Genomic DNA, 15,281 nt, shown 5'->3' on the forward strand with positions numbered 1-15,281 from the left:
GGGATCCTGGACACACTGCAGCAAGTTCAATAGGTACAATTTATACTACAGCCTCTGTTTCAGTGAAATTTTCGTGTGAGTTCGATTATTTCGCCTTCTTTCGATAAATTATTGTGGCTCAGGTTAAATGAGAGGAGAAAGTTACATTCCCTTTCTCTCTTATACCGAATTTTGCGTATACTAATGTGTTTATTTTTATTTTTACTGTGTACATTTTTCTTTTTTTTTATTGAATTATCGGCTTCTGTTTTTATGTGATTCGTATTTGATTCTAACAAATTAATATGTATTCCACTATGTTTATTTTTATTTTATGAGGTAAATTTTATGTAACTACCTCTTTTGATCTCATTATGTACCCTAAATTGTATCAGTATGTAATTACTTAATTTATTCTGATCCAGTTTTATGTTCAACTGTGTAAGCAACTTTTAATCCTGGTTGAGTGTAAGAGAAGGCCTTACGGCCTTAACTCTGCCAGGTTAAATAAAGCCATTATTATTATTATTATTATTATTATTATTATTATTATTATTACATTGATGTTGTGTACATGTTTCTAACCATAAATAATCCACAATAAAGTAAACTAGTGATATACGATAATATTGTTTTTCTGAGAAAGTGAGTTGTCGAAGAGAACATTAATAATAATAATAATAATAATAATAATAATAATAATAATAATAATAATAATAATGTTTTATTTTCGCTGGCAGAGTTAAGGCCATAAGACCTTCTCTTCCACTCAACCAGCCTTAATCAACACAATACATATTTAAATTACGAATATTTACACTACACTTAAAAGGTTCTCCAGCAATATTCTTCAGTTAAGTTTTAACGACTAGTAGACTACATATTTATTTAAGTTTAGATAAACCTATAAGATAAAGTAGTAACTTAATTTATGAGCTAATTTAATTCAATCAATTATAATTAATTTGAGATTTGAGATAGCTATTAAATGATGAAAATTAATTTAGTATAAGCTTACTAAAACTATGTTACAGGGAGAAAAAAAGTATATATATAAATCTAAAATATATTTCTATAATTAGAATATTAATGTAATTTCCATTAGAGATTTTGTAAATCTATTTAGAGAAATTAATGATAATAATATGAATGGACAGATATTAGTTTCATTATATCTAATAAATATTAATTAGCAATTAATTTTTTAAGTAAGAATTTATGTAATTTTGACCTAAATGAAGTTATTGTCCAACAACCCCTTACATCACTCGGTAGCGAGTTCCAATCTCTAGCAACTGAAACTGTATAAGATGAAGAATATAAAGATGTCTTGTGGTAGTTAGTTTTAGAACGAAAAAAGGAGAGGCCTCAAAACTTGTATTTCTACTTCTGTAGTTATTGTTTAGTTCAGTTAACTGTCCGAAGACAGGCTTGACCCCCATAAGTGACACCATCGCTTATGAGGCAACTAAGCCAGGTGATAATGGGGTAGAGGTTGGTCAGTTTCTGTCCCTCTCCATTGCATTCATCGCTGATTAGTAACATGATAATAGCTAAATTCCCAAACATACAATTTGCTAATGCTCCTCATTTAAAAAAATCAATTAACGAATTGTTGTTAACAAAGAAAATTTAAAGTTCAATTATGATATCTGTTTTTTTTTTATTTGGGGCTAAGAGGGATGAAGTTACAGGAGAATGGAGAAAGTTACACAACACAGAACTGCACGCATTGTATTCTTCACCTGACATAATTAGGAACATTAAATCCAGACGTTTGAGATGGGCAGGGCATGTAGCACGTATGGGCGAATCCAGAAATGCATATAGAGTGTTAGTTGGGAGGCCGGAGGGAAAAAGACCTTTAGGGAGGCCGAGACGTAGATGGGAAGATAATATTAAAATGGATTTAAGGGAGGTGGGATATGATGATATAGAATGGATTAATCTTGCTCAGGATAGGGACAGATGGCGGGCTTATGTGAGGGCGGCAATGAACCTCCGGGTTCCTTAAAAGCCAGTAAGTAAGTAAGTGTTTTTTTACTCTGTTATTTAATAAAATGTCTTAACATTATGTGGAATGGCCCCTGAGCACGAGTATGTAACTTACTCTTTCTGGGGGTGCTAGAGTGTTGTTATATAACAAAAGCAAAATGTATCTTTATTCTGGCAATAAAGTATTATTATTATTATTATTATTATTATTATTATTATTATTATTATTATTATTATTATTATTATTTGTTCCAATTGGGTTGAGGGAATATCCCCGGAAAAACCTCAACCAGGTAACTTGCCCCTACCGGGATTCGAACCCGGGCCACCTGGTTTCGAGGCCAGACGCGCTAACAGTTACTCCACAGGTGTGGACCTGAGCGCTCTTTCCATCTGAGCTATGCCGAGACCGATTCATGGTGCCGGCCTAACTCTTCTCCTTTTTATCATCAATGGCGTACTACTTGCATTTTAGACATTATACGTAAGTCATGTATGCAGGAGCGCATGTTCAATTGACTTTATGGGCATTTTCGACAACAGTTTTTGAATCACTCTATAACATTGATATATATTTATATTCATATATGAAGTCTCGCCGTCCTCATTGAATAATCAATGACTGTATGTAGTCACACTGCATGCGGCAATAAAATGTATCTGATCTGAAACGTGCATTACTTCCAAACTATTAAAGAACTGATGTATCATATGGATATAGAGTTACAAAAGAAAGGTGGGAGAGTTATCTATTCACAACAACATTCTCAACATGGCCACCTCTTAGAGCAAGGCATCGATTTAAGCGTATGCCGAAATGTTGTATATTCTTTCACACATCTGTACAGGAGTTGAAGAGAGATACTGCTCAATTGTTCTCTTCAGTTGGAAAATTGAATTAGGGTTTTCTGCATACATACTGTCTTTCACATAGCCCCGCAAGAAGAAATCTGAAGGACTCAGATCCGGTGAATGAAGAGCCCAAGGGAAGTCGCTTTTTCCAGAGATGATCCTATCACTGAAAAATTCATGCAGCACGTGAATACCACCTGAGTGTGATCACGCTCAGTTGATCGAGGTCAACAGTTTTCTTCATCTATCCATGTTGAATCTTTCGAACATACACAAACGGTTAGGGAAAACACGGAAATTTTACTTGAAGCAAGTAAAGCGATCGGTTTGGAAGTAAAACCCGAAAAGACAAAGTATATGATTATGTCTCGTGACCAGAACATTGTACGAAATGGAAATATAAAAATTGGAGATTTATCCTTCGAACAGGTGGAAAAATTCAAATATTTTGGAACAACAGTAACAAATATAAATGACACTCGGGAGGAAATTAAACGCAGAATAAATGTGGGAAATGCGTGTTATTATTCGGTTGAGAAGCTCTTATCATCCAGTCTGCTGTCAAAAAATCTGAAAGTTAGAATTTATAAAACAGTTATATTACCGGTTGTTCTGTATGGTTGTGAAACTTGGACTCTCACTCTGAGGGAGGAACATAGGTTAAGGGTGTTTGAGAATAAGGTGCTTAGGAAAATATTTGGGGCTAAGCGGGATGAAGTTGCAGGAGAATGGAGAAAGTTACACAACACAGAACTGCACGCATTGTATTCTTCACCTGACATAATTAGGAACTTAAAATCCAGACGTTTGAGATGGGCAGGGCATGTAGCACGTATGGGCGAATCCAGAAATGCATATAGAGTGTTAGTTGGGAGACCGGAGGGAAAAAGACCTTTAGGGAGGCCGAGCCGTAGATGGGAGGATAATATAAAAATGGATTTGAGGGAGGTGGGATATGATGATAGAGACTAGATTAATCTTGCACAGGATAGGGACCGATGGCGGGCTTATGTGAGGGCGGCAATGAACCTCCGGGTTCCTTAAAGGCCATTTGTAAGTACGTAAGTAAGTAAGTAAGTAAGTAAGTAAGTAAGTATGTTGAATCTTTCGTACATTACTTTTAACACTTGGATATAAATAATTGATTAAGTGGTGATCTTACTCGTGTTAATTGTGTAAGCATGTGCTGCTTACAGCTGTTTCGGTGCTTCTTCACACCATCCTCAGAGCCTACTAGATCTCGGCGTCATCTCGAACTTCGCTGCCTATTGTGTGGGTGCGTTCGATTGTTGAAAAGTGTTGAAATGTGGTGTCAAATAGTGTGTGTGTTCTGAAATTGATCTGTGTGTCCAGAATTTGATCAGGGTATGTTTTAGTATGTCTGTATATTTCAACCAAAAACTCAACACACTAGAACAATATGAAATATACAGACACACTAAAACACACCCTGATCAAATTCTCAACACACAGATCAATTTCAGAACACACACACTATTTGACACCACATTTGAACACTTTTCAACAATCAAACGCACCCACACAACAGGCAGCGAAGTTCGAGATGACGCCGAGGTCTAGTAGGCTCTGAGGATGGTGTGAAGAAGCACCGAAACAGCTGTAAGCCGCACATGCTTACATAATTAACACGAGTAAGATCGCCATTTAATCAATTATTTAATTTTCTTCAGCTGATTATCCACTGACTAGATATTTAATACAAAGAACATATTAAATATTCTTACTCTAAGTATATCTTTCTACGTCAAAAATGTTTTGTCCTTCAATACACAACAGATAGGATGTATTTTCAAACTGACAGAATTTACGTTCTTATTTCGAAAGGTAAGGATGGCCATTTCGCACAGCACTCCTGCATCAGGGTAAGAAAGATGTGAAGCTGAAGACGGGTAAACGGGAATATTGTGACAAATTGGAATAATTGTCATGCTGCACGTGACTACAGAGAATATGAACCCACGTGAAGAAAAGCCGCATTAGATATCCCGGTAATATGAAAGTCGTTTACTCAATGTATTTATTGTATTGTTGCAGTTTAGGTCTTTTGTCTACCGCTGAAGACAGGCTGCCTAAAGATGAACAGGAAGGGCGGTGATGGAACGCCAGACTTTGAGAACTTCACTCTGGCCAACCTCACCGTTGAAGTTTTTGGCCTCAAAGAAGGACTGAACGATGTCTTCTTGCTCTCGAACGGTATCATCGTATGCTGTAAGTATTCAATAAAGTTTATACTTTGGATGAATGAAATGGCTCATATTTAACAGCAGGGAGCCACTATTTCCAGAAATATGGGCCCTCTACAAAGTAGTTAACGTCTAACTATGATGAACTTAAGGGGTTAGGTACAGCTTACAACAGTAAAATTTTTGGAAATATTCAACATTTTCTTCCTCCATTACTCTATCTTGTACAATAATGAAAGGTTGGTATGTGTAAAACACTGTCCTTCTGCTATAAGAAAATAGTACATTATGCAACGAGCCTATAATGGTAGTAATTAAGACGCCAGTATGTTTGTTTATGAAATGAGCGTAAGCGAGTTTCATAATTTTCATACGAGCGTCTTAATTACTACCATTATAGGCAAGTTTCATACGACTTTTTATGCTCGACCATATTTCTAACTTGAAATTATTCATAAGTATTCATGTTATGGTTATGTAAGTGAGAAGTGGAACTGACCTGAATCGTGAGATGTGCGCAGACGCGAAAGTATTGATTTTTTCCGAAACACGAATGTCATTGACTTTGATATAATCTAAAGAATAACATGAACATTAGGCTTGATATAACCTGGAAATTGATTTAGAATTGAAAAACGAGATGACAAATTGAATTTATTTGAATATTATTTACAATTAACGCTAATTATTACAGTAACAGAACGTAACCTTCTGCGACAGTATTGGATTTCCAGCCTCCGTGACTTTTCGCTAATTGTCTTTCGATTGCATATCCGAGAATAATCGATACTTGCGGTTTTATAATGGTAGAATGGTGATTTCTCATTGGCTGAACAACTGAATTATAATGAATAAGTGTACTTCAATGAGGTGCATTAAAGGGCTACTACTAGGTGTATAATTTTCGGCATGGTCGAGCATAAAAATATTTTTACGATTAAAAAAAAAATATATATATTTTTATTTTTCAAATTTCAAAATGGTGACAGTTCAATGTGCAGTGATGAAGCTTTTCCCTCATAACTCAAAAACTTGTTAACTTTTTCATGTTCTCTCTCTTTTATTTTATTGCTGAAACTTATATTTACAATATCATGCTCTTTCAACTACATTACGTAATAAATAATATTTTTTTTATTTTGTGTTAGAAGAAAATTCTGATAGTTGACAATTTTTTAAAATGAATTTATTAAAGAATCTATTAAAGACAGAGAAGTGAACTTGCATCATATTGTTGATATGGCATGCATAAATACACACAAGAAAGTTCATCACAGAATGTTGGATAGTTTTTTAGTTATGTGGGAAACGCTTCATCACTGCACACTGAACTGAATTTTGAAAAAAAAAAATGTAAATACTTTTTTTTTTAAATCGTAAAAACATTTTTTTCATATAGCAGAAGGACAGTGTTTTACACATACTAATTTTTATTATTGTACAAGATACAGTAATGAAGGAAAGAAATCTTGAATATTTCCAAAAATTTTACTGCTATAAGCTGTACCTAACCCTTTAAGTATGTTGAAAGGAATTCCGTTTCAAGCAAGATTTCTAATGTGTTAATTTTTCAACTCTTGTGTCCACATATTAGAATCTTAAAATACTAAAATTACGTTTTGTTTTCGAGATATTTTAAGATATTGTGCATATTTAAAGTGTTATTTAGGATTTTAATCCTTTTTTGAAGACAATTTATGGCATAATGTTACGTTTAAACCATTGTAATAGATGTTTAAACCAATAATTTTACAATTTTATAAAACAGGGAAGGGACTTTGACGTTTATAAAGCACTGAAAACCACCACACACAAATTACTGTTATCCATTACTGTTATCTAAACTAGTCTTTATTTCACCGTCTTTAGCAACGTAAACAATGACTTTATTCACAGCAATGAATTATAGTATTATTTTCAGACTAGTTTATGATGTTATTCTTCACTGTAAGAGTCAATGTTTAGGAAGGTTGCTTCACTAGTTTCCTCGACATTGACTCATATAATAACTGTATAACACCATAAACATGTTTCATGCACTATGTTTTGTATGACTTTTAAAACATTTAATACAGAAATAATGTATCAAATTTGTAGTGATGAGACCTTTCTGTACCTTCTCTCGGCAGAAAATTTGAACTGATTTTTTTCAGCTTCCTCTTGGAACGCTGTTATGCGGCAGTTACAAGTGTCAGTATGTCAAAGAACTCTATGCTAGTGTACGTCAGATATTCATGAATGTGTTGTCAAACGTCCACGAGAAAAAAACGTGTCGGTAAAGAATGCCAGACTGTTCCAATTAACAGTTCTTCTCTTCGAAAAATAAAGAAAGATAAAAACAATCAAATATAGCATTGGATAGTCACCAATTAGTGAATTACTAATGTTCAGGTCTTAACACCAAAATCCAGTGCTATCAAATTACCTTATTTTGTGCACAGAACTTTAGAATAAAACTGAAGTTGAAAGGCGTTCAATATAGGAATGGTTCAAACTTAACTATCCCGAATTTAGCCCTTAAAAATCCTGTGAACTACCTTAGAATCCGCAAATGAGCACATAATGAAAGTGAAAGACTATTGAAACTTATGTAGGACCTATACATAATTATGTAGGTTGTGTTGTAAAATTAGGTATTTTATTTTATGTTTTATTATTATTGTGTTAAATTGTATTGTGTATTCTTATTGTATTATGTATAAAATTGTATATGTGTTGTAAATTGTATTGTGTATTGTAGATTTTATTGTGTATTGCTTATCATTTTATTGTGTATTGTTAATATTGTATATACCACTGCCACCGGGTGCTTGCCCACTTGCAGTGTAAATAAATACATACATACATAATTGACTGCATTACTACCAGCTAAGACTCAGTTTGTAAGTATCGCTAGCGAAGGCTAGACTGTTTTCAACACTGAGGACCAGAGTGCAAATTTAGCAAAACGTTGATTAGGTGTTCTCCATATTACTTGAATTTTGTTGAATTTTTCGTAATTGTTATAACAGAAAAAATAATAAGACAAACACTTTACACGCATCTAACATCTTCTAACTAAATAATTCTTTCATTTATTTTACTCAAGCTTTTGAAATTGCTATTCACACCAATTAAGCACCTAACATTCTAAATGTGCTAAGTATCAAAAACAACTTTCTGAGATATTACTTAAAAAAACACTGCGAAATGCATGTTGAGATACCTACAACACCGTTTTTTGACGCAGGAATGAGTCACTATTGTGCTACGACAAAGACAATTTAGTATGATATTCTCATATGGCTGTACCTCTCTTAGATTGAATAAAATGAAATTTTAAAAAGTTGGCACATAGCACATTTAGAATATTAGGTCTCTAATTATATTAACCATATTATCCAGCTTAAAACACTATTCGAGTGTGCTGCAAAAGCACTGGGTTTGAATTGTATGATTTTGAAGCTCTTAATTATATGAAAAAAGTTCATTTTCAAAAATTGACAACAAACACACCTTCAAAATATACAGAAAACAACCACCACCACCACCACCACCACACACATACAGAACATATCTAACCACCCCACACAACACAAACATGCTGCATTCAGGACAATGGTACACAGATTACTCAACATACCCATGAGCCAACAACACTACAATGAAGAAGTGAACACAATCAAATACATAGCACAAGAAAATGGTTACAACCCAAACATAATAGACAACATCACAAGGAAGACAAAACAAAAACTTAACAAACACAAAAACACTCAAAATACAACACAAACACAAGAACATAAGAAATACATCACACTAACATATGAAAACAAAAGCACATATAAGATCGCATCCTCATTCAGAAAACAGAAATACAACATAGCATACACAACAGAAAACACACTACAAAGACATCTCAACACACAAACAACACAAACAAATAAATACAACCACACAGGCGTATACAAACTCACATGCAATGGTTGCGACAAGTTCTACATAGGACAGACAGGCAGATCATTCCAAACTCGCTACAAAGAACACATTAAAGCAATAACCAGAGGACACAATACGTCTACATATGCCGATCACATAACCAACGCTAACCACACATACAATAACATAAATACAGACATGAAAATCCTACACATACAACCCAAGAACCAAAAACTCAACACACTGGAACAATACGAAATATACAGACACACTAAAACACACCCCAGTCAAATTCTCAACACACAGATCAATTTCAGAACACACTCACTATTTGGCTTCACTTTTCAACAATCAAACGCACCCACACAACAGGCAGAGAAGTTGATACAGCGCCGAGATCTAGTAGGCTCTGAGGATGGTGTGATGAAGCAACGAAACAATTGCAAGCCGCACAGACGTACATAATTAACACGAGTAAGTCCACTAGTTAATCAATTACGAAAAAAAGTTCGTTTTCTATACATGCATTCAAGTTCCTTTTCCTATCAATATTACAAATATACGACGATACATCCGATCTCCATATTATACCAAAATTGTACAACAGAACAACTCTATTTATTAAAAATTGTTTATAATTATGTTTTCAGTGATGCAATGCGGGTTTGCCTGCCTGGAGGCTGGAGCGGTGCGATCTAAGAACACAACCAACATCATCATGAAGAACATCATGGATATATGTGAGTATTGCAGAAAAAATTATAATTAAAGACAAGTATTAATTTTTTGTCTGGCTACTCCAGTTGACGAACGACCTCTTTGAACATACCTATTTGCCCTGGTGATGGTACCTATAAGAAGTTCCAAAACATTGTAAATTTTTTTAGTAGGTTATTTTACGACGCTTTATCAACATCTTCGGTTATTTAGAGTCTGAATGAGATGAAGATGATAATGCCGGTGAAATGAATCCGGGGTCCAGCACCGAAAGTTATCCAGCATTTACTCATATTGGGTTGAGGGGAAAAAACCTCAACCAGGTAACTTGCCCTGACCGGGAATCGAACCCGGGCCACCTGGTTTCGCGGCCAGACGCGCTGACCATTACTCCACAGGTGTGGACGATTGCATCGTAGGTTAACAATACGTCTCTATTGAAGTTTATGGTAGTGAAAAGGCTTTTGACAGAGTGAAATGGAATACATTTAGGGGGATCCTGAAGAAAACTGATAATCTTTATATGAAAGTTAGGCCTCGTGCCTCACTTCCGAATAATTGAATAATTAATTATAATAAATAAATCCACATTAATTTTTTTTACGAACAAGTTGTAAATGTTACTGTGGAATACACAAAAGTCTGTTTCTGATCATCCAGACTTTGTCTGGCGAGACAGTGATAAGCGAAAACACTGCATCATCTAAATCTTTCAGTCATCAGTGCAGTGGCGTACTGGCTGGTGGGCTACGCCCTGGGTCATGGACACGGTAACCCGGTGTTTGGTGGAACCTACTTCGCCGGTGTAGGCCTACCAGCGGGCCGAAGGGCTCACTGGTTTTTCCACTGCGTTTTCGCTGCAACGGCTGCCACGCTGGTATCCGGTGCCGTAGCGGAGCGTTGTAACTACATCGCATACATCACTTACAGCGCTGTCATATCCGGTAAGTTAACATACTTGATAGTGTTAATAGAAGCAATTACTACAGTCCTTTGAGAAGTAGAATGAGATTGACAGTTCAAACTACAAGGCAGTGATATTGTTGTCAAATTGTGTTGAAGTTCGCGTTGTCTGCTTCAAGATAAGTGCCAAAAGCAGAGCACAATCTGCGTAAAATGACAATAATTGTAAGAAATGAAAGAAACTTACGAAGTAGTAAGTTCCGAAAATAGGGTTTGAATTGTATAACAATGAATATCATGTAATACAACAAAAAATAATACGGCATAAACTAATTTCTCTTAAAGCAACTCAACAGGATGTAATTTTACAATCACTCAGCAAGAAATGATAAAATAACTATTTCATACACAAGAGAGCTAGAATAACAGCAACAATAAGTTTACAAAGATTTAAATGTTCCAACCTAGAATACCAGGAGGTCTGGTAGAAGCGGTGAAGAGACCAAAAAGAAAAACAAACAAGGTTCATGAGTGACTTTCCCGGTTCCCAATTGACTAACACAAAAGGAATCTTAGATCAAATAAAAAGGTCATAATGGACAGAAAAAAGGGAAGCGATGTTATGGTAATGTGAAATGAAAGGTATTAAAAAGAGTGGATTACAGACTTCTAGGACAATAGGAAGAAATTGTTGGAAACCAGGGACGTCTGAAGTAGAAAGCAATGAAATCCTTATAACGTTTCAAATACTGGGTGTTCAGTTCAAAGTGTGTCATGGCTCGCTGTATGCCGTCAAGTGGCTAGTCGATGAGCCTAGAAAATTCAATCTTCCTACACTTCCGCAGGGGTGTATTACTTATGGGTCAGAGAAGTTGCCTAGCAAGTACGGCGTTCATTCTGAAGAGTACTTACCGATACGTACGGTAACGCCGGTAGTGGCAGGAATGTGAACTGTTTCGAAACATGTACTGAGGTGAGTTTTTTCTTACTGTCGGGATATGTGGATAGGGTTAAGACGATTACTTACGTATTTGTTGACATTAACTTCGACGGTCAACATGGACACGGAGCATCTGATTTGTATTGTGGAATGTTGCCGTACGCAAACGATGATAAATACCCTGCATATGACTTGCGCGCGCAAAACACAGTTCGAAAGAGGTTATGGTAGCACACAGACCGTACAGACCGCCATCTGTTGCTACGACGTTCAAGTTATACCGTAACTTACACATTCTCAAGTTCAGATTGAACGCCTTGATTAATAGGCAACTTCTCTGACACAAAAGCTGAAACTCGCTTCAAATCGCTGACTCATCAACAGTGACGTTATGACACACTTTGAAATGAACACCCAGTATGTAGTATTCAGTTCTTCAATTAATTTAGTCTCAGTCACAATTTATAATCTGTCGCTATATTATATCTGATAGTTACACTTCATTTCGAGTTTAGGCATGCAGCTCTTTTCATTCAACAGTGTGGCCTTGTTGACTTAAAGTGTAAAATATAAAAACTGGTTGTGTTCACTCACACAATTTACACAGATTTTGAAGTGGTTCCTTTTTGCTTATCTCTTTATTAGTTACAGAATAAAAATGTATCATCGAAATCCTTCAAGTGGTTAGGTACAGCTTACAGAAGTAAAATTTTGGAAATACCAGGCGCATCCAGAAATTAAGTTTCCCTATTTAAAAAAAAAAGAACACACACTTTCAGGAAAACATTTATAGGCAACAGGTACAGCAATGTTTCAGCTATTTTTCAACATAGCCACCATCAGAATTGAGACACTTGTCGTATCGTGGGATCAACTTTTGTATCCCTCTGTCGTAGAACTCTGCCGCCTGTGAATGGAACCAGCGTGTGACAGACGTCTTCAGTTCTTCGTCGTTGCCAAAACGCTCACCGGAGGACAGGAATTTCTTGAGGTGCAAGAAAACGTGAAAATCGCTGGGAGCAAGATCAGGACTGTAGGGTGGATGATCAAACAACTCCCAGCCAAATTCCGTCAAAACAGCTGCTGGACGAGCATTGTCATGGAGGAGCACAACACCTGCAGTAAGCATTCCACGCCTCTTGTTTTGAATGGCACGTCGCAATTTTCGCAGTGTTTCACAGTAACGGTCAGCGTTCACTGTTTCACCTCTTGGAAGGAAGTCAATGAGCAGAATGCCCTTCCTGTCCCAGAACACCGTGCACATCACTTTCCGTACCGACAGCGTCTGTTTGAATTTCGTCCTGACCGGAGATCCACTATGCCGCCAATGCATTGACTGCTGCTTGGTTTCCGGGGTGAAGTGCGAAATCCAAGTCTCATCGCCCGTGACGATCCTGTCGAGGAACTCGTCGCCGTCATCGTGATACCGTTGCAGAAATGTCAGTGCTGCTCCTAAACGTTGCATTTTGTGTTCGGGTGTCAGGTTTTTCGGCACCCACCTGGCACACACTTTTTTGAACAGCAAGTGCTTAGTGACAATCTCATGCAACAAGGATCGCGATATCTGCGGAAAATGGCTGCTCAGCTCCGTAATCGTGAAGCGACGGTTCTCCATGATGCACTGCCGCACCAGCTCAACACGATCATCATTGATGAGGGACGGTCGCCCACTGCGCTCTTCATCATGGACACTTTGACGACCTTCGGAAAACTGCCTACACCAGCGACGCACCATCTGCTTACTCATGATGTTCGGCCCATAGACCTGACAGAGCTGCCGATGAATTTCAATTGGCGCAATGCTTTGTGCATTAAAGAACTTTATCACCGACCGAACCTCGCAGGCGGCGGGAGAAGGAATAAGAGCTTCCATTTCGGACCACTGCTGCAACGCTACTGGCACCAGGCGGGACCTGTCCGGCTGGCATATGATTGATACGTCATAGATCTGTTACGCATGCGCAATTGACACGGCTAATTACGTTTACTTTCAAGGGGAAACTTACTTTCTGGATGCGCCTCGTATTAAACATTTTTTTCTTCCATTACTGTATCTTGTACAATAATGAAAATTGGCACGTGTTAAACACTGTCCTTCTGCTATATGAAAAAATATTTTTACGATTAAAAAAAAAAGTATTTACATTTTCTTTTTTCAAAATTCAGTTCATTGTACAGTTATGAAGCATTTCCCACATATCTAAAAAAAACTATCCAACATTCTGTGATGAAATTTTGTGTATTTATGCATGTTATATCTACAATATGATGCAAGATCACTTCTCTACCTTTGATAGATTGTGTGATAAGAAATAAATTCATTTAAAAAATAGACAAGTAACAGTACTTTCTTCTAACAGAAAATAAAAAAAAAATTATTGATATTAAGGAATATAGTTTGAAGAGGATGGTATTGTAAACATGAGTTTCGGCAATAAAATAAAAGAGAGAGAACATGAAAAAGTTAACAAGTTTATGAGTTATGAGGGAAACGCTTCATCACTGCACAGTGAATTGCCACATTTTGAATTTGTAAGAAAAATATATTTTTGAAATCGTAAAAATATATTTTTTTTTCATATACCAGAAAGACAGTGTTTCACACATAACAATTTTCATTATTATACAAGATACAGTAATGAAGGAAAGAAATTTTGATTATTTCGAACAATTTTACTGCTGTAAGCTGTACCTAACCCCTTAAAACTAAATTCTGTAGTTTTTTCTGATTGTTCAATGCATAATTATTAAAAAGTTGTATTCAACTGCAATACATTAATTTTATTACCCTACAATTTATTTAAAAAAAATATTTCTGTATAAAGTCAATAACACAATCCTCTCCACTTAGAAACGTGGAAATTTCTTAGCAATAAAGTAATATGATAGCTTCACGGGTAAGTGGAGAGGGGCAGATAAAGGGGCGCAATGTTTTAAGGAGAGGGGGTCTTAATCAAACCAAACTCCGTCCGGTTATAAATTCTATAAAAGATGGCCTGTCAACAACTGTAAGTTCTGAAAATATTTACCCCTTCTACCGTATATAGGAAAACGTTGTTGCAGTATTTTATGCTACGATATTACGCGTATGAAATTTAATTTCGTGTTACGTGATACTTAATTACTTTCGAAATTTATTTTCACTTATAATCAAAGAAGATTAAAATCCCTTAAGATATTTCTCACAAGCATGTTCCTGTTGATTGTGTGTTAAACAGTTTCTCCCAGAAGTATTTTATGTACCACACTTTACCGCTTTATGAGGAATCAAAAGATAATAAAATTCAAGATTCAATAAAGAGGCTATTACTGTATTTACTGATATACATTAATTATTTCAGGTCTCATATACCCCCCAGCAACCCACTGGGTATGGACAGAAGAAGGCTGGCTCCAGAAACTTGGATATCAGGATTATTCCGGTTGTGGACCTGTCCATTTGCTGGGGGGAGTTTGCTCGTTTTGGGGCGCCTTTCTGCTGGGGCCTCGGATTGGAAGATTTGAAAAGAAGAGGAATAACAAACAAAGCGAAACCATTATGGGCCACTCAGTTCCGGTAGGTATTTTTATACATCTATATATAATTTGAACTGGTAATGGAAATTACGGGAAAACGGCTGAACGGATTTTAATAAATGACCCATCATTTTGAAGCTTGGAACCCAAAGTTTTTCAGAAAAATAGTAGTTTTCAGTGAAATGTCAATTTTTCTACATCATTTTCCTATTTTTCAGAATCCATCGGTCGTCAGTTTTGAGAACTAATTGCATTTT

General features: G+C 36.1%; 1 protein-coding gene across 2 annotated transcripts in view; it reads left to right on the plus strand.

Moving 5' to 3' along the window:
* Positions 1–15,281, plus strand: part of LOC138708731 (putative ammonium transporter 1) — a 107,527-nt gene that overhangs the window by 127 nt on the left and 92,119 nt on the right. Inside the window, exons 1-5 of one of the 2 annotated variants that reach the window (XM_069838857.1) lie at positions 1–33; positions 4,882–5,055; positions 9,599–9,688; positions 10,382–10,609; positions 14,850–15,064. The exon at positions 1–33 is cut by the window's left edge and continues 127 nt beyond it. In XM_069838857.1, coding sequence (XP_069694958.1) covers positions 4,923–5,055; positions 9,599–9,688; positions 10,382–10,609; positions 14,850–15,064 — 666 coding nt within the window. In that variant the 5' untranslated portion in view covers positions 1–33; positions 4,882–4,922. The remainder of the gene's footprint in view (positions 34–4,881; positions 5,056–9,598; positions 9,689–10,381; positions 10,610–14,849; positions 15,065–15,281) is intronic. The other variant, XM_069838856.1, reaches the window with a different exon arrangement.

This window comes from Periplaneta americana, chromosome 11 (genome assembly GCF_040183065.1).
Source record: "Periplaneta americana isolate PAMFEO1 chromosome 11, P.americana_PAMFEO1_priV1, whole genome shotgun sequence".
Classification (NCBI taxonomy): Eukaryota; Metazoa; Arthropoda; class Insecta; order Blattodea; family Blattidae; genus Periplaneta; species Periplaneta americana.